The sequence below is a fragment of the Ovis aries genome, chromosome 3 (genome assembly GCF_016772045.2).
Source record: "Ovis aries strain OAR_USU_Benz2616 breed Rambouillet chromosome 3, ARS-UI_Ramb_v3.0, whole genome shotgun sequence".
Taxonomy (NCBI): Eukaryota; Metazoa; Chordata; class Mammalia; order Artiodactyla; family Bovidae; genus Ovis; species Ovis aries.
In genome coordinates this window covers 62,064,882-62,091,186 of record NC_056056.1, presented here as the reverse complement: position 1 = coordinate 62,091,186, position 26,305 = coordinate 62,064,882, and the positions used below count along the sequence as shown (strand labels likewise).

The following is a 26,305-nucleotide window of genomic DNA, read 5'->3' as shown; positions in this document are numbered from 1 at the left end:
AATACATAAGAAAACTAATCATAATTTAAAGGAAAGTAATGACAAATCTGGAGATAAAAAAACAAAAGAACTGATAAAACCAAAAGCTACTTATTTGAAAAGATAAAGTACAAATTCCTGTCAGATTTAAGGACACAAACTAAAAGGTGTAGCTTGGAAAAAAAAAAAGAGCTTGGTGGATAATCTCACTGAATCAGCAGGTAACTCAGGGCAAGCCTCCCACACAGATCTGGAGCTGTTCGATGTCAACTTTACTGCACAACACTGACGGAGTATCAAGCAACCTAACACATCAGCTTGTATCTGGCTTTTCATTGGTGGGTAATTGTACCCATTCTATTGCTGTATTTGCTGACCTATTATCCTGTGACTTCAAACTACTAAATAAATTAAAAATAAAGCAATGTGACATCAATGAGGCTATGAATTCCAAAGTAACACAACATCTGAAGGTAATTTCTTAAAGTTTTATATATGTTTCTATAAATGATGGAGCTGTGACACAAGTAAAATATGTGAGATGGAATAACACTATTTTGAATTAATCATGTAATTATATATCTTCAATAAAATTTATTCTGCAAATCATCAATTCAGTTTAGGTGGTGGTGCTGTAATCTGTTATATGATAGATATCTAAGAATAGGAAAATACAGTATACCATAAACAAGGAAAAGGATTATTTTCTACAAATGATACCAAAACAGACCAAAACTAGAAAAACCACTGGAAAAGATGGGAAAGCTCACCAGTTATAAATTAGCACAACCCTTATATGAAAAATACAATCAAGGATAATGCAAAAATAGAAAACTTCAAAGTCATCTCCTAAACAATTACAGATGCACATCTTGAAATATTAGCAAATCAAAAGTATAACTAGAAGAACAATCCCAAAGTTACTCCAAAACTGGAGGGAGGGTTCTGCATTTCAGGATGGGCAAGACTAGCACAAGTGACAATGAATTAAGAGAAAATTCTTGGTGAGCGACAACCCTGCAACGAAGGACTCACCCTCCAGGGGTGCCCACTTCTGTAACACAGTCACTGAAGCCTCTCCTCCTAATCTTACCTTTGGATCCAAAAGCAAAATCCCCAGAGTTACTGGAAGCCAAGTCTGCAAATGACAGCCCTGTGCCACTTCCAAATCCAAACGTAACTGTTTTGCTTTCCACTGGCAAAGGAAAAGAGCAATTTTAGTATTTCATTTAACATATGTTGAACATCAAAGATTTACCCAGGACCCAAAGGGAAGGCGTATGTGTGTGTGTATGTTGGGAAGGGTAGGACCTGCTATGCTACTGATGTGGTGGGGTGGGGGTAAGGAGTATTTATAATCTAGTTATTTCTCCGAAGAAAACTTACAAGTTTACAGGTACTATTTATTCTCAATGAACAATACACCAGAAGCAGCATGCTTAAGATCATTTAAAAAAATGAGATGTAGATCTATACTAAGTCAGACAGAGAGCTACATAGCTTCTGCTTCACATGGTCTAGTATCATCTAAACAAACATTCATTCCAAGAAGGATTTCAGGAAATAGCTATGTAAAGATTCTGTGTTCACTAAGAAAATTGAATTACCTCATGCCCCTTTGTACATCTCAGTTTAAGAAAGGGAATTCCTGGATGTACATTTGAAAGTATCGTCTCAGAACCACTGTACCTTATGCAGAAATTCATGCCTACAAGGTTGCTATAAACATACATCAAATTTTACCTTGGCTTGTAGAATCTGCATCATTTTCCTTTCTAGTAGATAAATCCACAGGTTTGTCAACAGTTCCAGAAGAAACTGATGGTGAACTAACAGATTTGGTAGTAAACTCTGGCTCTTCAGATTTACACAAAAATGGCACAGTCACTTTAGTGTCATCTGTACACATGCCATCAGGTGAGCTAGCTATGTTCTCGTCCTGGGATTTCTGCAAAGAGAAAAGTAACAAATAACTATGCCATTAAATACTGAGTGACAAAAAGGATCATATACTCAATTTTACAATAAACAGATGATACGGAATTCTGGACAAAATGGAGTAAGCATACTGTTCTCTCCACCATGTTACCTCCAGTCTCTCCAGCACCTGCAACTGAACTAGACTGAAAAGGACAAAGCAAGCAGAAGCCACTGGGAAGTGGATCAGAGCAGGAGGACCAGGAATCCTGAGACATGAAGCAATGTGAAGTCTACCAGCGAGGAGCACCAGGTCTGGTGATGAGACCATGAATACTTCAGCTTCCAGGGGCCAGCCTATCCGGGTCCACAAGCCACAGCAGGAACATGAAAAGGCGCTGGCCTGAGCCAACTGCCCCCCTTGGTTGCTCCTGCTGGTGCTGAGCCACGAGCCCTGGCATATACTGATGGGGTACTGCCACCAAGGATGCAGGCCCTGGGCCCTGGGGCCCGTTGTTCAAGCGGCCCACCCCCAGCCAACATGGCCAGTCCCTGCCTCAGGAGCCATCTCTGCAAGGACCGAGAGGACACAACCTCCTCTGAAACTCCGCCCCAGGGCAAAGATGGCTTCCGGAAATGGACAATGCTGAGCAGGAGGATGGCTAGGCAGAGAAGAAAAGGGAGGTTATGACTGGGCCCCCTCACTGACCTGCTTCCTACTGCTTACAGGGTCGTCCCAACAAAAGAGCACTGAACCTGAGTGAAAGGGTTTCTAGCCAGAGCTGCCAAGAGACGAGATTTTTTCTCTGACTGTCCCCTCGTTATGGCATGTAGTCCCCAGGTATAAAAACGACTGGAGACAGGCAAAGTGACATCAAAAATCCTGGCCTTACCAAATCCACTTTTAATCAAGACCGTAAAATATGTCCTCTGAAGACGACGTATTTACGGTAAACTTCTATGTTTAGCTAAGGATAATAAAGCCTCTCAAGCCCTGAGGGACAGTCTGGTAGTAAGAACCTGGTGGGTTTTCTCCTACCTCAATACATCTGGAGAAGGAAATGGCAATCCACTCCAGCACTCTTGCCTGGAAAATCCCATGGACGGAGGAGCCTGATAGGCTACAGTCCATGGGGTCGCAAAGAGTTGGACATGACTGAGCAACTTCACTTTCACATACATCAACCCACATCCCCGCAGGGGTACAGAGCTGTCCAAGAAACTGGGGCTGCCAAAAGCACAGATGGAAAAGCATTCAAGCAGAGTCGGCTTTCTTTGGCCAGGGATGGGGAATGTCATGGAATGATCTGTGTGTTGAAAGATCAGACAAACTCTGAAAAGATTCTAACAGTGTTCCAAGAGGTAAAGACAAATACTCTTAAGACAAATGAAAAGAGAGTTGTCAGACAAACAAATATAAACCATAAAAGAAAATCCAAAAAGGAATTTAGAATTGAAAAATACAACAGAAATTTAAAAATTAAAGAATGCTCCATTGAACTGCAGCAGCACACATTCCTCTCAAGTGCATATGGAACACTTAAGAAAGACCACGTTCTAGGCTAGAGAACAAACCTCAGCAAATTCAAGAGAACGGAAATCATACAAAGTATACGCTCAGTCCATAATGGAATTAAACTAACAATCACTACAGAAATATAGCTGGGAAAAAAATCTCCAAATATCTTGAGATTAAGCATTACACTTTTAATACACATGCTGAAGTCTGTGGACAAATTTAACAGAGTCCATCAACACCGATCCATGGACAGTAAACAGGCAATACATTTTAATGACCTCAACTTCAGGAACACTATTATGCCCACAAATGTGATAATGCAGATGAAATGGACCAACCAATTGCTCAAAAAAAGTAAACTGATAGAAGAAACAGATAAAATGAATTGGCCTATATTTATTAAAGAAAATGTATTATCAATTAATATATCCTTGCCAAAAAATAAAAAAGTACCAGGCCTGGTGGTTTCAGTGGTTAAGTTCTATCAAATATTTAAGAAAGAAATATCACTAATTCCTACAGTGTGTTCCAGAAAACAGAAGCAGATGGAACATTCCCTAACAAAAGTACATGCAACAAAAACGGACAGGAGAAGCAGACATGCTGGGCAACACTCCTGTCAAAAATCAATGTAACAAGCAGATGAGAAATTAGCAAAGATACACTGGGCTTGGACAATAGAGCATCAACTGATTTATCTATTTAAAAACCTCTTTCCATGCAAAACAACAAAAAAAATTACATTCTTCTCAAGTGTACAGTGAGCACCCACTGAGACAGTTGTCACAAATTCCATGACTTGAAATTACTCAAAATACGTTTATAGACAAGAATGGAATTAAACTATAAATCAGTAACAATGACATCTGGAAAATGGAATATTCGGAAATATACTTCTATCCAGTGCGTTTGTCAAAAAGAACGTCTCAAAGAAAATTAATTGTTTGAACTGAATGAAAGTGAAAATATCACATATTAAGACTTGTAAGATAGAGCTAAACAGCTCTTGAAGGAACTGAAAATTAAAATGTTTATTAGAAATGAACTGTCTTAAATCAGTTAATTTAAGCTACGACTTGAAACTAGAAAGAGCAAAATAAAACAACATTCTTCGAGGATTAATGACAGGGAATGTACAATGTCCGGAATACCAGCTGGTGACAGAAAGGAATGCACTATCACTACACACAGTGCCTGGGCCGCATCTCAGAGGCACTGTGCTGAGTGAAAAAAGTTTGCATCAGAGCTTACATACTGTATGATTCCATTCATCCCAGTCTGGAAAAGGCAGAAACATAAGCAGATCAGCGGCTACAGAGGTTCTGGGTGGGGACGGTTCTAAACTGAAAGAGACAGTAGGAATTCTTTGGGGTCTGGAACTATTCTGTACGCTGCCTTCAGTGGGGATTACAAGAATTCAGCCATGTGTAAGAACTCATAGAAAACATACACACAACAAGAAGTGAATTTTACTTATGATTAACTTGAAAAATGAATACAAATGAAAAAAGTCATTATTTCTTAATGACTGAAACACAAGGAAACGACAGTCCACTCTGTTTGTGTCAAATGATTTAGGCCATCACAGTAGTATTATTTATTATAGCCAAAAAGAAGAAACCACCCAAATGGGCATTAAACACATGAATGGATAAATAAAATGTGGTAAATTCATACACTGGAATGTTATTCGGCCATAAAAGGACCAAGTACAGATAAATGCTACAATGTGGATATATCACAAAAACTTCCTCAGTAAAAGAAGCCAGACACAAAGGACCACATATTATGATGTTTATATGAAACGTCAGAAAGGCAAATCAGAGACAGAAATGGTACATCAGTGGTTATCCAGGCCTAGGGGAGACAGGCAGAAATGGGAAGGGTGATGACTGTTACAGGTTAACAGGGCTTCTTTTGGGGATGATGAAAATGGGTGAATTAAACAACAATAAATGTCACCCCTCGAATGCACACTAGATTACTTGGGAAGGGAATGTCAGAACTCAGCTCCTAACACATCCTCCACTTAAGAGGCCATGAACAAGAAATTCCTGTAGACAAATCCAAAGTGTGCTCCCTCGTTCAGAACTGCACCCTGACCCTCGGCAGTCCCAGCACACAGTAAGCACCTAACCACAGCATGCTCAAGCACTTTAAGCCAGGAGTGCGTTTGCCAAGAGTTCATGCAGTTGGGGATGAATCAGTGTAAAGCAGGAAAGATGTGTCCTAACACTCATCTCACACGCTAGCAAAGTAATGCTCAAAATTCTCCAAGCCAGGCTTCAGCAATACGTGAACCGTGAACTTTCCGATGTTCAAGCTGGTTTTAGAAAAGGCAGAGGAACCAGAGATCAAATTGCCAACATCTGCTGGATCATGGAAAAAGCAAGAGAGTTCCAGAAAAACATCTATTCCTGCTTTATTGACTAAGCCAAAGCCTTTGATTGTGTGGATCACAAGAAACTGTGGAAAATTCTGAAAGAGATGGGAATACCAGACCTCCTGACCTGCCTCTTGAGAAATCTGTATGCAGGTCAGGAAGCAACAGTTAGAACTGGACATGGAACAACAGACTGATTCCAAACAGGAAAAGGAGTACGTCAAGACTGTATATTGCCACCCTGCTTATTTAACTTATATGCAGAGTACATCATGAGAAACGCTGACTGGAAGAAACACAAGCTGGAATCAAGATTGCCGGGAGAAATATCAGTAACCTCAGATATGCAGATGACACCACCCTTATGGCAGAAAGTGAAGAGGAACTAAAAAGCCTCTTGATGAAAGTGAAAGAGGAGAGTGAACAACATTCAGAAAATGAAGATGACGGCATCCGGTCCCATCACTTCATGGGAAATAGATGGGGAAACAGTGGAAACAGTGTCAGACTTTATTTTGGGGGGCTCCAAAATAGATGGTGATTGCAGCCATGAAATTAAAAGATGCTTACTCTTTGGAAGAAAAGTGATGACCAACCGAGATAGCATATTCAAAAGCAGAGACATTACTTTGCCGACTAAGGTCCGTTTAGTCAAGGCTATAGTTTTCCAGTAGTCATGTATGGATGTGAGAGTTGGACTGTGAAGAAGGCTGAGCACCGAAGAATTGATGCTTTTGAACTGTGGTGCTGGAGAAGACTCTTGAGAGTCCCTTGGACTGCAAGGAGATCCAACCAGTCCATTCTGAAGGAGATCAACCCTGGGATTTCTTTGGAAGGAATGATGCTAAAGCTGAAACTCCAGTACTTTGGCCACCTCATGCGAAGAGTTGACTCACTGGAAAAGACTTTGATGCTGGGAGGGACTGGGGGCAGAAGAAGGGGATGACAGAGGATGAGATGGCTGGATGGCATCACTGACTCGATGGATGCGAGTCTGAGTGAACTCCAGGAGTTGTTGATGGACAGGGAGGCCTGGTGTGCTGCGATTCATGGGGTTGCAAAGAGTCGGACACGACTGAGCGACTGAACTGAACTGAAGAGGACATCGTTTACATCCACCCACAGAACATTTTAGTTTAATGGCTGTTAGTTCTCTGTTTCACCTCTGTCTATCAAAGGGCACTCTCCTCCAAAATTGCAGTTCACTGAAACAATTTTTTTCCCACCCTGATAATGACTTACCACATTTAATTTCTGTGGCAAAAGGAGCCCCTAGGATTTTTATTTAAAGAACATTTTAAGTGTTACAGGATATTTTACAAAAAGATTTTAACTTATAACAATGATAACACAACAGTCACTCAAGTAAGATATTTTAATAGCTATAAACAGCACAGTACACTGACAAAAGACACCAAGTCCTGTGTACACTATGAGTAGGAAAAAAATAAACTCTGTACATCTCAGCATGTGCATCACCACTGAGATTACTTCTCAGTTCTATTTTTAAGGCTTGAAATATGTAAAAAAAAAAAAGTTTATTTTTCAGTTTTGCACACAGAAAAGTGAAACCATATTTAACTGCACTGTTCACTTAGTATGACTGGACTGTATCTGCCAAGTGAATGACTGCATGCTAATGCCGCCAGCAGCAGCGATTAGAGATGACTGACGGAGAGCACACACTGTGTACTGGCACTGAGACAGGGAAACGGCCAAGTGATGGAAATACACTTCGGATTCAGCACAGCTGAATGCAGAAACTTCAAATAGCACTTCCACAAATAAACCTATTTGGTTATAAATGAGGGAGGGCTGTGTCTACGTTAGCTCTTGTGCACTGACAAACAAGTTTACAACTATGGAAGAGCCGGCACGGCCTCGGCTGACAGCTGAGAAAGCAGGCCAGCTACTCCTCAGGGTCAAACGGACAGTGAAGGGCAGCAAGTCTTCCACAGAGCAGGCCGCATGCTGGGTCATCTCATTCTCTTCTCATGTATCCTTAAAGAAAACGCTGCATTCCCAACTCTAGGACCTACTTTATTTTTACCATATTTCCAACAATTTTTTAAAAAGTATTTCTTGAGAAGCAAGGAACCATTCTGATTATGTCAATATTGTAAACAATTATAAACAATGACTAGTTTTCTAGTTTCTGTGGAACACAAATACATACACCAAGGTGCTGACAACTATTAAAATGACTACACTTGAACTAAGAAAGCAGTCAAATTATGAGCTTACCAAAAGCAAAGTATACAGACCATGGGAACTAGGTTTCAAATGCTATTTCCTATCCACTCTGCCCACTCCAGAATCATGTAACGGCACAAAAACTGAAGCACTTAATTCCATTCTTGGTACGGCAGAAGACCATGTCAGGGACATCAGCATCGTCCATGCTACCACCCCAACTTCTCAAACCCAGCACACATGCAGCAGTGATGGGTGGGCCTTCTGGTGCTCTGCCCAGAAAGCAGTTTCTTATCCCCTAGCCAGAGCTGACAGAGGCGCCCACCCACTTGCCGGATGCACCCTACTGTTACCATGTACTAAGAACACTCTAGTTTACTGCCATCAACAAAGGCGACTGAGTCAGAAGGAATGCCAGAGACAGTCTTACTTGCGCCTCCTGCACTTTCTGAAGCTCTGACTGAAAGTCTTCTGCATTTCCATTGTCCTCATCAGTGTCACTGCAGACGCCACAAAAAAACGTAGGTGGAAGCTTGAGAGTGTCTGCTTTTGCCTTCTCTTCAACTGTTGGCTTCTTTTCCCAAACAATAACACATTCTTTCTCATTATCTGAAAATCCAGGCAACGCAAACAAAGGAAAGGTAAGATAAAAGTAGATGAAGCCCAACCAACTCCACAATACTGGCCCACAATGTCACCTACAGATTAGAGACCCAAACAGAAAGACCCTGGATGCTAATGGAGAACTAGCACCACCAGGAAAGATGTTTTCCCTTCACATTACTTTTAAATATTTTAAATCACCATGGCAAAATTGCTAATCACCAATATGACCAGACTGGGAGATTCCTTTAAACAGAATATTTTTAAAAAACACTTTAAATTACTTGTTTTAATGTTACATACCTGTTAGATTTTCTTCTGACAGTCTACATGTTTCTGAGTCATCCAGATACAGTTTCCCATTGAGTTTCTTGACAGCTGTGTCAAAATCTTCATCTTAAAGTACAATTTATTTTATTAAATAAAAGAATTTGCAGTAAATTTCAGATTTCCCAGCCAGGAATCTAAGAAAATCATCTGCAACTTCCCATCCACTCTCCCTTACTCTCTACATCCAAATAGCAACCAATTTCCTGATTCTATACCCAAACGCCTAGTCTGAGCTGCTCTGGCATTTCGGGGCTCTGCATACCTCTCTCCAGTTCCTACAATCCAGTCCTCTAAATCACTGCCCAAATGTCCTACCGAATTTATTTTGAGCCCGTAAGCCCCTGTCTGAGAACTCAGATAGGGCCCACTGAGCTCTCCTACTCAGACCCCATTCCTCCACATGGCTCAGCTACCCTCTGAGACTCCGGGGAAATCAGAACTGCTTTCAGTCCCCTCAGAACACCTGCCCTGTTCACAGCAGACATGGGGGGACTGCGAACACAGGAAGGCAGCTCTTCTAACCATGACATCCACTGACAGTTCACACATTTAGAATCAACATGGACCTGCACGAACAGCAGCGGTGGGGGCTCTAGGAGGCTTAAAGTAACTTCATGAGCCCCGTCCACTATGACGAGCATGAACAGAATGCTCTAAAGCAACAAAAGACTCACCGTCCTCCTCCTCTTCACTGATGTAGTCTGGCCTGTTCTTATAGCAGAAAAATGTAGGGGGAAGTTGAAGTCTGCTTGCAAGAGCTCTTTGCTCAGGGGTCGGGGTTAGCTCATACACAATGAGAACATCATCATCAGAGGGAAGATCTTCAGGTTTTTTCCTCTCTTCCACTACAAGACAAATCAGAAAGACTGATAAAGACAAGGTAGTGGGTAATTAATACCAATAACTAAAATAAAAATCCTGGAACTTCATTTTTAGGTTAAAACAGCATGCTGATGAAAACACACACTCTGATGTGGACACAGCTCACAACCGTGAGAGTTAGAAGCCTGAGGAAATGTTCTATCAGAACCCTCAGTGGACACAGAATTGCCTTAATAACCAGGAAAGAAATCCTAGTTTCAGTAACTAATCACTGAAGAAAATACTACTGATGGCTATAAATTTAAAAGGTATTTTAAGAGTGTTGCCATAACCAAACTTGGCATACTAAATGGTTTAGCAAAACATCCATGCATTTGCAACAACTGAAAAAAATTAAAGAAATCATGAGCAAATATTAGTATAAATACAAGACTAACTCAAAGCCAATCACAATGAGACCCTACAAAGAAAGCCAGCAACTGCCAGGGCTGGTGTGTGATTAGAATTACATCCACTTTCCTGTATTCCCAAGCATGATAATATTAAATTAAACCTGTTATCCTCTGGGTAAATCATACTGTAAGAATCTAAGACAATGCCTGTTCGCTGAAGAACCACGACCACCACCACCACCAAAAAGGCAAAAGATGGGGAGAAAAGGAACTCTTCACACAACAGGTCGTGGTCTATAAAAAAGGACTTCTAACAGAGCAAGCAAAGTCATGGAGTGTGGCTGTGAAACACTGCAAATGCAACCAGTCCAAAGTGAGATGGACTTCAAGTGGGAAAACATACGCAGGGTTTTGAACATGTGGAAAAAAGAAAGGGGGATAATCTCATTTTTCATACTGATCAGAAGTTGAAATGGTACTCTGGATGTAATGGGCTAAGCTGAATAGATTATTAAATTTAACTTCATCTGTTTCTCTTATTTAACCTGTTTCCTTTTATTTTCAAACAGTGATACTAGAAATTTTAAAATTACATATACAGGTCATACTTTATTTCTACTGGATGATGCTGATCCAGAAAACAGCTCTTCTCAATGCTGAACGAGCCCTTCACTCACCCTCCTTTGTTACAAAAACTCAGCATCAGTTCCTGGCCAGGCGCTACGAGAGGACACTGAGACAGACTCCTGTTAATGAGATGGCCTCTTTGGGCCTCAGTCTCCATTTCTTAAGGTCCTCTGAAACCAGGACGCTCTCGCACCTGAGAACCGGGCTCTTTGTCCCGCAGCAGTACGTGAGTGCGTTTGCTCCCAGACCAGGGCTCTTCGCCTAGAGTCCAGAGTCTGTGCACGAATATGTACCATTCACACACAAACACACACACAAAGGCCACACAACTTTTCAAAGGCTACATCCTTAATCATAAACATAAGAGCTGCTGCAGTTAGGAGCACAACCTGTGTACTTTACAACTGAGCTCCTAAAATCACAGGTGGTCATTTGATCACTGTAGCTGTCTGGCACCCAAGACACAGCTGTGCTTCTGGGGGTGAGCCTTGGCCTCCACAGCCTGCTCCTGAGGGTCTCTCACAGAGCCCACTGCTGAGTCCTCTACCCCACTCCACTCCAGCATAACTCCACAAGGGGCCTGCTCTAACTGGGAATAGCGAGATATGGGGGAGCTCTTCCAACAGGGCCAACTACCACACACAGCATCTTTGGCACCAGGGAGCCTAGGTTCCCTGTGGTCCACATGCTGCTGCCACTGTGTCTGGACACAGACAGACAGTGATGGTTAGGTGACACACAGGTCTTCACTAATCACGGAAGAAAATGATGATGTACAAAACAGACATGGTAAAGACCACACAGATCCACTTCGAAACAACGGAGTATAACGTGTGAGAAAACATGACATCCAAGTATGGAGAGCAGCATTATGGGGTCATGATAGCCTTGTCACATGCACGCTGCAGCATCAGGCACTTGATCTCACACAGCCAGTTACACTGCTGAGCACCAGCAGCTGCTGACAAGCGGACACCCTAGCATACTGCCAGTGCCAGCTCTGTACCTCCGTTCTCAGGCTGTGAGGAAGGGGTGCTGGTCCAAAAAGCCATTGGATTAGATTTAAAAAGGCTAAAATTAAATCCTAGAAAATAAAGAGTATTTCATTTTTGAACATTTTGAGAATTAAAATGAATGCAATTTTAAAATATAAAAGCCAGATTCCATCCATTTACACCAATGTGGCTGTCCCAGGCATCCACCTAGCCTATCCCAAGGCTTTCATCCTTTGCTCATTGCCAGATTGCTCAGTGGCCAGATTGCCTTAGCTGAAATGTGAGCATGCAGTACCATCCAAGAACATCAGAACAGTAACTGCAGGACAAACCTACTGAAACCACCAGCTTCGAGTGATCCCTCACGACTGAGTGCTAGCAGCCTTAAGCTGGACCCAGTGCTGAGCTGAGTTCCTGTGCCCTGCTGACAGACATGTCTCTCTGAAGCTGGCATCTCCTCAACAATGTGCACACAAGCTCTCTGCTGCTGCTGAACACTCACCACTAAATTGGTTTAGGGAAGAAAACAACCCACACAAACATATTTTGGGAAGGAAAGTGGGGAGAGAGAGTAGGGGAGAGGAAGACAAAGTCTGCCTCATCTGAAGACCGAGTGCTTACCCTTTTCTGGAGTTTTAAACGTCTGGCTGGTTGAGAACTGCTCCTTCAGAAAAGCAGAAGAGGTGTTTTTGACTTTGCCATCGGAAGCTGATTTGGGATCAGAGTTCTGTGACTCCTGGCGACCACTAGGTTCCACTTTTCTCTCAGATCCACTCTGGGCTGCTGAACTGGCTTCACTACTGTTATTTTTCAGAGGTGTGTTAAAACTAAATCCAAACAAAGATCCAGTAGCTGAACTGTTGCCAAATGCAAATGGTTTTGACTTTTCACTGCTAAAAATGCTTTTAACAGACTCAGAACCAAATACAAACTTTGGGGGTGAAACCACGGCTTTTGTTGTTGTTTCAGGGGTGCCAGACACCCCGCCAACTTCCGAGGTTGTGTCTGCTGCATCACCACCCTGAGGCAAATCAGTTCGTTCTCTGGTGGTTTCTTCCAGCACAGCGACAGCCATTTTTCCACAAGGTGACTCCCTGGGAGTGGTTGAACGAGCGACGTGAGGTGTTATCAAAAAATCTTTTTCTTGGGCCACTTTTGCTTCATCAAATATTTTCTTAAATGAGTCTGCAACATCCTGTAGTTTAAAACGAACAGCTAAATGTTCTATTTTTCTTTCTCCATCTGCAAAATCACATGCAGTCCACACCCACACTCTTTCGGTACCTTTCATATTTTGCAAAGTCATGTCTGGAGTTATTCTGTGGTTGGCACAAAGTTTTAATACCTGGTCCCTTCTCATCACTATACGAACTTGCTTGTTTTCATAATTCTGTAAAATCTTTATATCGCCGATGCCTCTTTCTTTCCACTGACCAGCATCTTTATCATACCTGTAGAGTTTGGCTCTGTGACTAAAAACGACTTGTTCATTTTCCTCCCCACTGGACACCTCGACTAGATCAGGCAAAGGGACAACAGGCTCGAAGTGCTGTCCGTCTCTCTCCTCTTCCTGAGTGACATCAGAGTCTTCGTCTGTGCCCACTGAGGCCCCACTCTGATTCAATTTGCCAGGGGACTTGGACGGGCTCAGAGCAGACTTGAAACTGAAGTTAAAGCCGGTGGTCGACTCGCCGAAGCGGAAGAGGTTTTTCCTTACGGGGCTGCTGGCCAGTGGGGAGGCGTGCACAGAGCTGCTGCTTACGCTGTCATCCAGGGCATCCTCCCTGAGGTCATAGTTGTCCCACTCCAGGGTGGGCCCAGTGGTCTCAGTGTTTGGTGCGCCACTCATATCTGCAGCAGTGGCAGCTCCTGCTCTGGAATCTTTACTCTCTTCATCACTGACTTTTGTCTGATCATTCGTCAAAAATGTCTTGAAATCTTTTAGCCCACTCTTCATTTCTTCCGCCCTCTGTATTAACTTGGCAGCCCTGCCAGTATCCACAAGCTTATGGGGAGTCTGCAGGGGAATGTCTAACAGAAGTCGCTGGCATTCCTCAAATTTCTGCTTGAATTCTTCAGCCAGTTCAGGTGTCTTGAATTTTGCCGCCAGCTGCTCGAGTTTGGCATCACCATCAGAAAAGTCACTGGCTAACCACATCCAAGCCCTGTCTGAGCCTGAGAGGGGCTTCAGGTGCATGGTGGTGGTGATCCAGTGGTTAGCACACACCTTTAGCACCTGTTCTCTCCGCATCAGCATCCTCAGTTTGCCGTTGACTTCATTTTTGAGGATTTTTAAGTTCCCCAAGCCCCTTTCTTTCCACTGACTTATCTCAGCATCAAACCTAAACAATTTCACCCGCTGTGAGTAAAGAACTTTCTCATCTTCCTCTCCTGTGACCAGCTCCACTTTCTCAGGCATCTGGACGACTGGTTCAAAATGGATGTCGTCACTGTCCTCAGTCTTATAGGCATCATCATCTTTCTCAAGGTCAGCACAAGCATCTGCTTTATCAACTAGTTTACTACTTTGTGATGAAAATAACTTCTCTCCAGCACCTGAAAATCCCTTGAAATTGGGGTCTTTTTTGCCAAACTGAAACCCTTCTCCTGAATTTGACTTGGCAAGATCTGCAAAGGTGAAAGTGCTGCCAGTCTGACCAAAGACCACAGCACTCCCGTCTTTCTGACCACCAGTGTCCTGACCACCAGTGTCCTGAGCCTGATCACCAGTGTCCTCTCCAAAGGACTTTTCAGCAGTTTTTTCCTGATTTTCTGTCTCCTGAATGCCAAACTTAAACCCACCAGCAGATGCAGGGAAAGAAAAACTAAATCCTTCCTTTGCTGATTTAGAGTCTGTATTAGAAGAACTCTGAAATTTAAACGAAGGTGCATTTTCCTGATCCACGTGCCCAAATTTAAATCCCTGTTCTGCATTGCCAAACTTAAAGGCTTTTTCTGAAAAGTTACTCTTAAATCCTGTTCCTGTCTGACTTGCACACGAGTTACCTGCCTCAGCTGCAGAGCCCACAGGGAAAGTGAGAGGAGCTTCAGCAGCAGGGTTCTGGGTTGGGTTAGAGGCACCACAAGCCACACATTTTGGAGAACTTCCTTCATTTCGTATCAAGCAGACATCACAATCCCACTGTCCCTCCTTCTTGGCGAACAGCCCCTCAAGTCCACTCTTTGGAGCCTTGCCTGTCTCCGAAGAAGCAGATGCCGATGCAGCAGAAGCTGGCGGATTTTGACCTGAGTTCTGACAGGCCACACACTCGGCCATGCTGGCCTCATTTTGCACTGAGCAATCCCACTGTCCTTCCTTCTTGGAGAAAACACCTTCAAATCCACTCTTTGGAGCCTTGCTTGTCTCTGAAGTACCAAATTTTAACGAGGCAGGTGCTGGGGCAGCAAAGGCAGGTGAACTCTGTTTCCGTGGAGTCTGACAAGCCTCACATTTCACAGAACTTCCTTCATTTCCTATCAAGCAAACACTGCAATCCCACTGTCCCTCCTTTACTGAAAAAACAGATTTGAAATCACTGCTGGCAGCCTTAGGAAGATCTCCCTGGCCAAATTTAAAGGAAGGTTGCTTAATAAGTGGAGATTCACTTTTGCTAGCAGGCTTTTTATTCTGACATGCAATGCATCGAGACACAGTGGGTTCATTTCTTACTAAACAAACACCACAGTTCCAGTGACCTTCCTTCTTTAGAGTCACCAGTGCAGATCTACTGGGAGTATGTTCCGAGCCAGGTTTAGGAGCAGAGATAGTATCAACTAATGGTGGGCCGAGGAGCTCCTTACTGCCTGGGTTTAGATTCTGGCAGGATACACACTTCTTGGCAGTTGCCATGTTCTTCAGTGAGCAGATGTTACAATGCCACCAAGACCCTTCTTTCTTTGCAACCTGAAATTCAAAATTCATAGTTACACCATCAGATTTGTCAATATCCTTACTGTCATGACCTGTGGGTTCTTTTACAGTTTTTGTGGCCTGATGGGTGGTTGTGGCTATATTTCCTCCTGAGGCTTTCAACAGGCTCTGGGCCTCTTCAAACTTGCACTTGAAAAGGGCTGCCTCCTCAGGCGTCTTGAACCTAATGGCCAGCTGCTCTGGTTTGGGCGACTCGTCGGCGTAGTCCACAGCATACCACACGAAGGATCTGTCTGAACCGGCGTTAGGGGCAAGGGCCATGTCTGGGCTGATGTAGTGATTTGCACAGATCTTTAGCACCTGCTCACGTCTCATGAGCAGGCGGATTTTACCGGAGGTTTTGTGCCTGAGGATCTTAACATTGCCGATTCCACGCTCCTTCCATTCTCGGGATGCTGCATCGAAGCGATACAACTTGGCACGATTGCAGAAGAACTCCTCCTCATCCTCCTCGCCAGTCCTCACTTCGATCTTGTCAGGAAGAGGCACCACGGGCTCAAAGTGAGGGCCGTCGTCCTCCTCGTCCCCCTGTGCACTTCCCCCATCAGCATCGTGACCCTTGCTGGCCGACTCTGTAGCAGGCACTCCGAACACTGATTTCCCTGGGCTGTAGAAAGTAAACATATCATCATTACGCCGAAAACCAGAATTCTTTGGCTGATTTGTACTCATGTTCTCAGTAAATGAAATTCCAGGCACATTTTTGCTTCCAAAATTAAACGTATTTCGAGGTCCCATGTTTTGAACAGCTTTTGGTCCACTGTACCCATCTCCCTGCAAAGGTTTATCTGAAGTCAGCAGACCTAAGAGGCTTTCATTATTGTTGTAAGTCGCAGCAGGGGGCTGCGCCACAACCTGTGGTGAGGAAAACGTGAAGTCACCATCATTTGACTTGAAATTTGAATTAAATTTGAAAGGAGTCGGCTGTGTTGTATGTGCAGGTGCTGCCAGAGATGGCCTCATTCCTTCACCAGGCACTGGCTGAACAAAACTGGTTTTTCCAAATTCTAAAACCTTAGGTTCTGCAGATCTTGAAGCATGTGCTGCAAGTGGAGGTTTTGTAAAATAACCTGGTTCTGGCAAAGGTGGATTTGTGCTTGTCTGTTGAACATTGTAATTAAAGTAATCATCGCCCCTGGGTGATAGAATTCCTGTCGCAGGAGACTCAAAACGCAATGGGGGACCATACATGTCTTGAGAGAACATGCACGCTGATGAGCTCTGCACGGGCGGTGTGTGCATCTGCTGGGGATAGCCGTAGACGTGCTGCTGAGGTGGAAGCCTGTTCATGCCATAAACTGGCCCCTGGAAAAAGACAAAGTGAACGCTTTTGTAGGCTGTCTATAAAACTATAGCTTACCTCGGTACAAACCAATTCTCATGACCCTCAAACATGCATATAAATATACCAGTAGAGCATACGGTGCGTTCTTAAGAGAAGACATTGCTACAAGGACACTTACAGCTCTAGTTCTTAGCATGTCCCCAGAATTGCCTTAACCAAAGACAGCATCTTATACATCTAATTATGCCTTCCTCATTCCTAAACACGGTGTCCAATGATGTTGATGATGATGATGACGATGAGCACTGACATTTGTTAATGTGCCACCTGGGCATAATTTCAAGTTCTGTACACATAGGATCTCATTTAAATATTCTCAAAACCCTACAAACTAAGGCACTAGTATCATTCTATACATAAGGCACAGAGAAGTTAAGAGCCAGGGCCTGGATGTACCCAAACCCCAGCTCTGCTGGGGCTGGTCTCCATGGACGCTTAGTCACAGTGCCTAGGCCTGCGAGTGCCACCCACAGTGCTCCAATGAGTGCATCACAGTCCTGCCTCTGTCACAACCGGATGATGAAGCTCCCACCACCACCACTCCTGTTCAAAAACATTCTAGATGTTCACATATATTGTATTAAAATTAGATAACTAAGAAACATACCTTCTCTATCCAGAGAGAAATTTAAAATATCTATACCTCATGGGACATTTAAGTTTTAATGCTGAATTACTTCTTGAATTAATTTGTAGGAAGCCTGGACAATTAAAATGGAGATATTTATAAATGTATAAATTAGTCCTTTGTTACCTTTGTGGGAGTAACATTAGCTGCTGGTCTGAGTAGATACTGAGTATTATATGCTGGTGACTGACTATAACATACTGAATGGCCAGTGGTTGCAACTAAAAAAAAAAAGAAAAAAAAAAGAAAAGAAAGAAAACACTGTTAAAAAAAGTCTATGCTGCAGGTAGTACTATCTAGGCAAGAGCTATAAATACAGAAACAGTAGAAATCAAAGATTTAACTACACAGACTTAAAAAATTTTTCTATAGATCAAAATACACCATAAAGATGATTATCAAATGACAAACTAGAACAACTGCCAAGTGTAACACAGGAGCAGTGAGGGCAGCAGCGGGTGGGCACCAAGAGAGGCCCCACAGCGAGCACCAGAAGGAGCTAAGAGGAGTGGAGGGCCCCCTTCCTGAGAAAGAGGGGCTCGATGTGAAGACACAATCCTGCCACATCAGGAATACAGGGGAGACACTGGCCACAGGAAGGACTTAAGGAACCAAAACATATGTGATGGCCTCAGAGCTTGAAAATCTGCAGAGGCTTGAAAATCTGCAGAATGACAAGGTTGCATTTTATACTCAAGCTAGCAACAACATTCAGGTCAAAAAATCACCTGGCAAATTCACATAAAGGATCTCAAAAGTAACACAAAATGTGCTTCTTGGCTTAATAAACAGGATACAACATGACTGACACTTGAACTGGCGCCCAAACTATTTGCCCCACCTGCTTTGTGTGCGTGTATGTTACCAGGAAACTAACAACTAGAAGATAGTCCTGTTGATGGCAAAAACAACCAACAGCCATTTGCTCGATCTGTTCTATGAAAGTTTTACCAGAAAACAACACAACTTAAAGATCATTTATATCTTTACACAAGAAGGAAGTGGAAACTGTGACCCAAGTGGTGCTGAGCAGCTGACTCTGGAAAGTCCTGCAAAGGCCCAGTGAGGGTAAACCAGGCCCAGTGAGGGTGAACTGCGTCTACACAGTCCACAGGGTACCACAGGGTACCACAGGGTACTGTGCTCCCTGCACAGTAACACAGAGGCAGCGCCACTGGAGAAGCCCACAGCTGAGCAAGGAAACTAGTATGCTGCCTGCAGGGGCTCCTCTGAAACATTCCTGGGAGAAAATAGGCAAAGAACACAGAACAAGTGGATGGATATATATGGGCCAAGAATTGTAACATCTGAAATTTAAATTTTCACTCTCAGTGATGAAGTCACTGAGAGTGAAAGAAACAGTTCAGATGTCTTATGCTGCTAAGTCACTTCAGTCATGTCCGACTCTGTGCGACCCCATAGACGGCAGCCCACTGGGGTTACCCCCGTCCCTGGGATTCTCTAGGCGAGAACACTGGAGTGGGTTGCCATTTCCTTCTCCAATGCATGAAAGTGAAAAGTGAAAGGGAAGTCGCTCAGTCGTGTCCGACTCTTAGCGACCCCATGGACTATAGCCTACCAGGCTCCTCCGTCCATGGCATTTTCTAGGGAAGAGTACTGGAGTGAGGTGCCATTGCCTTCTCCTCAGATGTCTTATAAACCTACCCAAAAAAATCCTATAGAAAAAAAGCACCAAATAAATAGGTAACTCATGAAATCAAAGTGTGCTGAACATTCCTAGTATAAAAAAAAAAAAAAAAAATTTAAAAGCTGATATTATTTTTGCTTTTAAAACCTGGCAAGGTTTTAATAAACTGACATGATTAGTTTCCAGTTTTCTTTACACTCGTCAGTACTTTTGAGCATTTCCTTATTCGAGCTTACTGATGGTTTTTAGTATCAGTGGACAAGGGCTACCCTGGCCCATCTGGACCTTCACTAAGGAAACCATCTGTGAGTTCAGGAAGGAGGTCAGGTAATAGTTAATAACTGGCAAGAGTGCAAACAGACAGGCACTACCAGATCCTGGAGGTAAAAGTGTAAAATTAGCACAGTTTTTCAGGAAAGCAATTCCCCAACGCAAGAAATCTTGTAAAACCCTGGAATCCTAGGATTGTGTTCATGGCAATAATTACAACACCATTACACAAATCCTAGGATTGCGTTCATTATAATAATTACAACGGGAAATAATAACCAGGGAGTAAAACTTGCAGAGCTTCCATGTGATAGGGTCCTCCTGTTCATTAATGGTACCATCAAAGAATACTGAGTAGAAAAATGCTCAGAACGTAACAGTTGTATTTAAAACACATGCTTACTCATCTCTGAACAAAATGCTAATGTGAAAATCTCATTAAAAATTCCTTATGAATACAAAGAGAAAGGACCAGAAAAAAATGCTCTAAATTGGTAGCAGAACTCTCTGTGACATGATTAGTTTCCAGTTTTCTTTACACTCGTCAGTACTTTTGAGCATTTCCTTATTCGAGCTTACTGATGGTTTTTAGTCATCTACTATCAGTAGACAAGGGTCACCCTGGCACATCTGGACCTTCACTAAGGAAACCATCTGTGAGTTCAGGAGGGTGGTCAGGAGCTGGGACTCTTGGCTAGAGCCAGAGCTGCCTGCAACTGCGACTGTCAAGCAGCCCACTGGGGTCTCCATTCCTCTCACCTGTCAAGTGAGGGTGTGCTGCGTCTACACAGTCCACAGGGTACTTGTAAGAATAAAATAAGACAATGTGAATGTTATGTTCAGATGTGTGTTTAACAACCAGAAGACCTGCTATGCACATACAAAGAAGAAACAGAACTTGTGACCCACAAGGTGCCCGATGATAACCACACAGCATCCAGAAAGCCCCAGAGGAAGCCAGCCATGAGCCTGTCAGCGCCAGTCAGGTTCCACATGGTGTATGGCACCTTAGGCAAGCAATGTTTAAATCTGGCAGGCCCCTCACATCCACACCTATAATTGACAGCATTAGTGAGTCTGACTTCACAAAGATCTTCTCTGTCACCTGTTGCACTTGAAGGACACTGTCATGAGAAGACAGCAAGCTGCTCTAAGGAGGACCCTAGGGACCTTCACTAAGGTACTAAACTAGGCCACACCATTTCCAATCTTTCTTTTGAACTAAAACCAATTAATCTAATTACCTCCATTTCAGGAATCTGTCTCACGTGAAAAACACCTGCCTTCATCATCACTCTGGCTGCATGGGGGCAGGTGGCCTGACGTCAAAGCACCAGAGTCTAAAGCCTCTACCAACAGTGACATGTACAATAATGGGTGTCACCTAATCTTCTAAGCCCATTTCATCTAAACATGGGAATTCATAATAATATCTCCCGCTCTGGGTTACTGTAATTGAATGAAATCACATACACAACGCGCCCTGGCACATGGACAACCCAGAGGGCAACTGCCTGTGCCCTGTGGTTCACTGAATGTTTACTGCATACTCTAAGTAAATGCCTAATACGCACACACACACCTCCCATACACATAAATACATAACCATGCGATGCAAGTGTTATTTCTGTTTCAAACAGACAAACTGGCTCAGAGAGCTAAGTAAAAGTACAACCTAAAAATCCACTCTACCCTAGCTTAAACTCTCTCCTTCCATATACAAAAGATTTCCCAAGACTGTCAGACCTCTCAGAATGTCATCAAAATAATTCCCCAAAGTTTAATTTCATAATTAGGCAGCTCTTAATGAATTATACCATTAGTTAACATTTTTCCAATATAAGGCATAGTTCCAGCTCAGTCTCAGCTCCTCTGAGATGTGCAGTAAAGGGTTCTTTAAGCCTTTACATAAACAGGATCAGATAAAGCTTGTTTTGTTTCTGGAGTATAGGTAGACACAAACATGTAATAAATTGAGGCATATAGACAAGGTGGTTTCACAAATTACCTAACTGAAGGAGGCAGCAGTACAGTGTCGTCACTAACACCTGGGATTATTCAGTTGCCAACTTACCTGTCAGTGGGGCCCCGTGAAAATTCTGTGACCCCTGATAACTATCAGGCACTGGGTCTGGTCCATAATTCTCTGGAGGCCAACGGTGAGGGGACCCTGAGCTACTGCTATTTAGTTTCAACTCCTGCATTTCTTTCTGTTGGAAGAAAAAAAACAATTTTAAACAATTATATCATGGTGTAAACAGTGCTAAAGCAAATTTAATATCTGATGATGCGTTTTAGAGAGTCCATACTCCAGTCAGATCTGAGCACCAGGTGCTAATGTAAAACATGATTCTTAATTTCTTAAAGCTTGTTTTCTGCTCCCATTCTTTTCCCTCCTTAGTATCATTACCAAATCCACTCAAATCTAGAGTCAGCTCTAACCTAAAAAACGGATTCATCTCCCTTTCCATTCTACATTTACTTCATCTTTCTAAAGTTCTGTTCAGGACTTCCCTAATGATGCAATGGATAGGAATTTGCCTGCCAATGCAGGGGACACGGTTTATATCCTTTTGCTCCAGGAAGATTCTACATGCTTCAAAGCAAGTAAGCCCTCGAGCACCAACTACTACAGCCAGTGGTTAGGGATCAGACAAGAAAAAGGCAACACCTTCTCAACCCCAGAACCTATAAGGCAGGTATTTTTCAGGAATAAGTTATAATAAGTGAGGTCAGAGACAGATCCAGCATGGCTACCCTTTTCTTCTACAAGTGTTTCAGATGAAATTCCTTGGCAGTCTAGTGGTTTAGGCTCAGTGCTTTCACTGCAGCAGCCCTGGGTCTAATTCCTGGGTGGGTGGGTGGGAGGGGATGGCAACCAAGATGCCTGCAAGCCAGGTGGTGTGGAGAACAAAAAAAGAAGCATTTTAGGAATAAAAATTTCCTGGAGGAAAAAAAAAAAAAACAAACCCCATAACTATTAAGGTCAAAAATATATCTTAAATTTTCAAACTAAATAAAATTTTCCCCATTCATCCATCTATACTATGTCTAGTCGAGATGGTATATATCTAAAAATAAGAAACGAATGGAATCAGCTGGAAAATTTAACTGGTCACCACCAGTATCTGGACCATAGACTTAAACATCCAATTAAAGCTGAAAACATAATGTTAAAACTTGAACAACTAGAACACGTGATATAAAACTAGTTTTGACAAGTCTCACTTTATAGATGAGAAGACAAAGAGACAGAGAAAGCTAAGGAAGTGCCTGACCCAAAGAAGTGCATCAGTGGCAGTTAGTATTAGACCCTAGCTTTCCAGGCACACAAGAACACCATGTAGGTGCCAGAAATCTACATGGTTAGCATGTAATATCATGCAGGTCACAGTTATACAAAATTAACACACAAAATCTTTATGGAAATTCAAAAGTACAAAAAATACAGGTTTCAACTTTCCTTGGCATGATTTTAGAAAGCATTAGTTCTTGTCAATGAGCATGAAACAACTTACTTGTACCTCCAATTCCAAAGAAGTTCCTTTGAGTGCTACAGTTGAGGTCACTTTCATAAAGTTAAAGCACAATCATGTACAGACACCTGCATCTTTACATAATTAAGTCAAATTCACATGAAGTAATAAAAAGATAAAGAGACCTTTTAAAGTTTAGACCACTTGTGAAGTCTTAGCTATAAATGTGACATATACACTAGTCAGTCTGAGCTATAATCTCATAAATCAAGGTATGAAGACTAGAGCTTGCTAGTTCACTCAATCACTGGGGACCTCCTCTATGCCGGGAACAGGGCTATGGTTTGGATATGAGTCGCCATTTTTGAAAGATTCACATCTTGTCGAGGATAAAGACACATAAGCAATTTCAAAAATAAGCTAATGTCAAGACGGAAGCATGTAAATCACAGTATGACTACAGTCATGCAGCAGAGGAACATCTGGAACAGTGTTAGAAATGAGTGAGAACGTGGTCAAGGAAGGAGTCTTGGAATAAGATAGGCACAGTTTAGAAAAATCAAGGCATTTACCTTAATGGCCTCCACTTGTTGGCAGATCATTTTCAATAAGCAATTTTGATCTTCTGCCCACTGAGGTGGTGTTTTGGGAGAATACTAAAAAAATAATGATGAAACAGTATTTAGAACATCTAGAACACACATTCTGCAGTAAAGTGACTCCTCTTTTTCACTTACCTTACAACTTCTATTTGGTGATGGGGAGTATTTGGTGGGAGATGAAGTTGAGTGCTTTATTTCTGAATCTGCGTTTCGTAAAGACCCATTTTTATGAAGAGGTGCTCCTTCACTGAACTCATCGAGCTCCTGCATGACTAAATTAAGCATCTCTTTCACAGATTCCAGGGGCACAGGCAACTAGAAATAAAAGGCAAGAATCAACATCTTTAGTTTGCAAAACCACCAACAGAAGAACTCTCAAATAAGGATTTTTTTATCTTACTAATTTATATTTTCATACTTCTGTGTGACAAGCACATTGTACTTTATGTAACAACACACAGAAAATGCTGGGCAATCTAAAGTCTTCTAACCCTCAAGTCCATGCTGTGTCTAGCCCTCCTGACGGCAGCAGCAAGGACAGAGAAATGTTAACTGGGGAGTTTTTCCATGTGAGCACAGTAAGTCACTGCCACTCACTCACTGATTTTGAATGAGAGGAGAGAAACACAGACGCTGGCATGCACCAAACATAACTCTAATCCAAGAGCAGCAACACAAACTCATCAATCAAACAGGTGGAAGGTTGAATGTCACTGAGGTTAATCCCATCACAATAGCCTCAAACTGCTGACAGCTGGGGAAAGGTGGTCACAGGAGACAGTGATGGGGGAGAAACGTCCCGAAGTCATGAGCAACCACCTGATTTCATTAACATGTTTAACTGCCAAGTCCACACAGAACTAGACTTAGTGGCAACATTTGCTGAATTCATCACCAGGTAACAAAAATAAATGCCAGCCTTTTCTAATTCTCCAATAAGCATTTCTATAATGGTATAAACCTAAATGTCCACATTTAAACACACACACAAAAACCTAAGGCAAAGTAATCCTAATTAAATATTTAAACACCCCACTTCTGTGCATTAATGTGGTATCGCTAAGTATTTTTTAAATTACCAAAATACAAAAATCAAGGCAAAATTCCTTATTACTTAGTTATCAATAATAAGAAAGTACAATCGGCAACTTACTTTCTTAACTACCGACAGATTTGAATCACAGTCATCTAAAATCTTTATCAGGTAGTCCCTGGTCTTTCTCAGGTAATTTTTGCATTCTTCTTGTTCTTCAGAAGAAAGCACATCATTATCAATGTCTTCTGCTTTTCTGTGAAAAAGCTATACACAAGAGTGCTTTATGAAACAATTACGTTTTAAAAGAAAAACCCTTTAATTCAAGTACCACACTACTTACCAGTGCAAGATTCCAGTAAGAAGTGACGTTATTAATAGATTCAAACGTAGCCATAGCATCATCTATATTTCCATTAACTACATCCAATATAGCAAATGTGATGTGTGCTTCATCTTCGTATTCACCAACTTCACATGCCTAAATACATTGGGTAACCTTCAGTCAAGCTGCCTCTACCCAGAATATCAAACCCAAATATGCCCAAGGATTTTACACGATCTAATGAGATCAGCATCTCAGTGTTCTTCTCTGCCATGTTGCATCTGTGACAGACAGTGGACTTAGAAAACAAGACTACCATTAAATAGTTGGGCAATTAATATAAGCAGTTTTTACTTCTATTTTCTTATATATAAACTAGAAGCCCAGACCTCCAGCTAGTTCACGATGGGACTCTGCGTTACCTGAATGTCTGCACTATGGAAATGCCTGAACAGAGGATCAGCAGGTTCAGGGATGCTGCTCTTCTTCTTGATCATCTTCAACAATGGCAAAACCTTTTTCCAGTAGTGAACACTTCTGCCTATGTATTCTCGTTGATCATAAAAAGAATTAAGACCACTGCCCTAAAATACAAAGTTAGAAGCACACAGAGAGACACAAACGAACAGATTAAAAAACTCACTTGCAGATGCTCTGACCAACTGGCTAAAATTTCAAATCCTAGGCAAAATAGAATCTCAAAAGTCATATGCTCACCTTTCCAAATTCTAGAATAACTAAGCACTTTACCACCAGCACTCATTTTACACCCAACTTTGACACACCTCCAACGATACTACCCAATCGGGCGCCTACTCTTTTTTCCTGAAGTTGCTATAGGTGCCCACAGAACAGACCTCAAATATTAAGCAAGGTCTATAATACCCTTACCTATAGAGCCTTGTGCCGCCAAACAGGTAAAAAAACCTTCAGGCTGTTAACTGTAATAGTAACAACTGCTGCTGCTAAGTCACTTCAGTCGCACCCGACTCTGTGCGACCCCATAGACGGCAGCCCACCAGGGTCCCCCGTCCCTGGGATTCTCCAGGCAAGAATACTGGAGTGGGTTGCCATTTCTTCTCCAATGCATGAAAGTGAAAAGTGAAAGTGAAGTGAAGTTGCTCAGTTGTGTCCAACTCTTAAGTGACCCCACGGACTGCAGCCTACCAGGCTCCTCCATCCATGGGATTTTCCATGCAAGAGTACTGGAGTGGGGTGCCATTGCCTTCTCCGAATAGTAACAGCTAATACCCTGGTAATATTTACTGTGCTAGGCATTGTTCTAAG

At 42.4% G+C, this 26,305-nt stretch overlaps 1 protein-coding gene across 4 annotated transcripts in view; it reads right to left on the bottom strand.

The window, feature by feature from the left end:
• The window catches only part of LOC101116816 (E3 SUMO-protein ligase RanBP2), a 58,381-nt gene that overhangs the window by 4,383 nt on the left and 27,693 nt on the right, over positions 1-26,305 (bottom strand). For 2 of the 4 annotated variants that reach the window (XM_015094369.4, XM_060412125.1), the window contains exons 13-25: positions 25,441-25,602; positions 25,037-25,174; positions 24,814-24,960; positions 23,796-23,975; positions 23,631-23,714; positions 21,657-21,792; positions 17,791-17,885; positions 12,382-16,996; positions 9,599-9,769; positions 8,898-8,990; positions 8,422-8,600; positions 1,723-1,927; positions 1,073-1,174 (exon numbers count right to left, since the gene is read on the bottom strand). In XM_015094369.4, coding sequence (XP_014949855.1) covers positions 1,073-1,174; positions 1,723-1,927; positions 8,422-8,600; positions 8,898-8,990; positions 9,599-9,769; positions 12,382-16,996; positions 17,791-17,885; positions 21,657-21,792; positions 23,631-23,714; positions 23,796-23,975; positions 24,814-24,960; positions 25,037-25,174; positions 25,441-25,602 — 6,307 coding nt within the window. Of the gene's footprint in view, positions 1-1,072; positions 1,175-1,722; positions 1,928-8,421; positions 8,601-8,897; positions 8,991-9,598; positions 9,770-11,771; positions 11,850-12,381; positions 16,997-17,790; positions 17,886-21,656; positions 21,793-23,630; positions 23,715-23,795; positions 23,976-24,813; positions 24,961-25,036; positions 25,175-25,440; positions 25,603-26,305 lie in introns of all 4 variants that reach the window. The other 2 variants (XM_015094368.4, XM_042246094.2) reach the window with 2 other exon arrangements.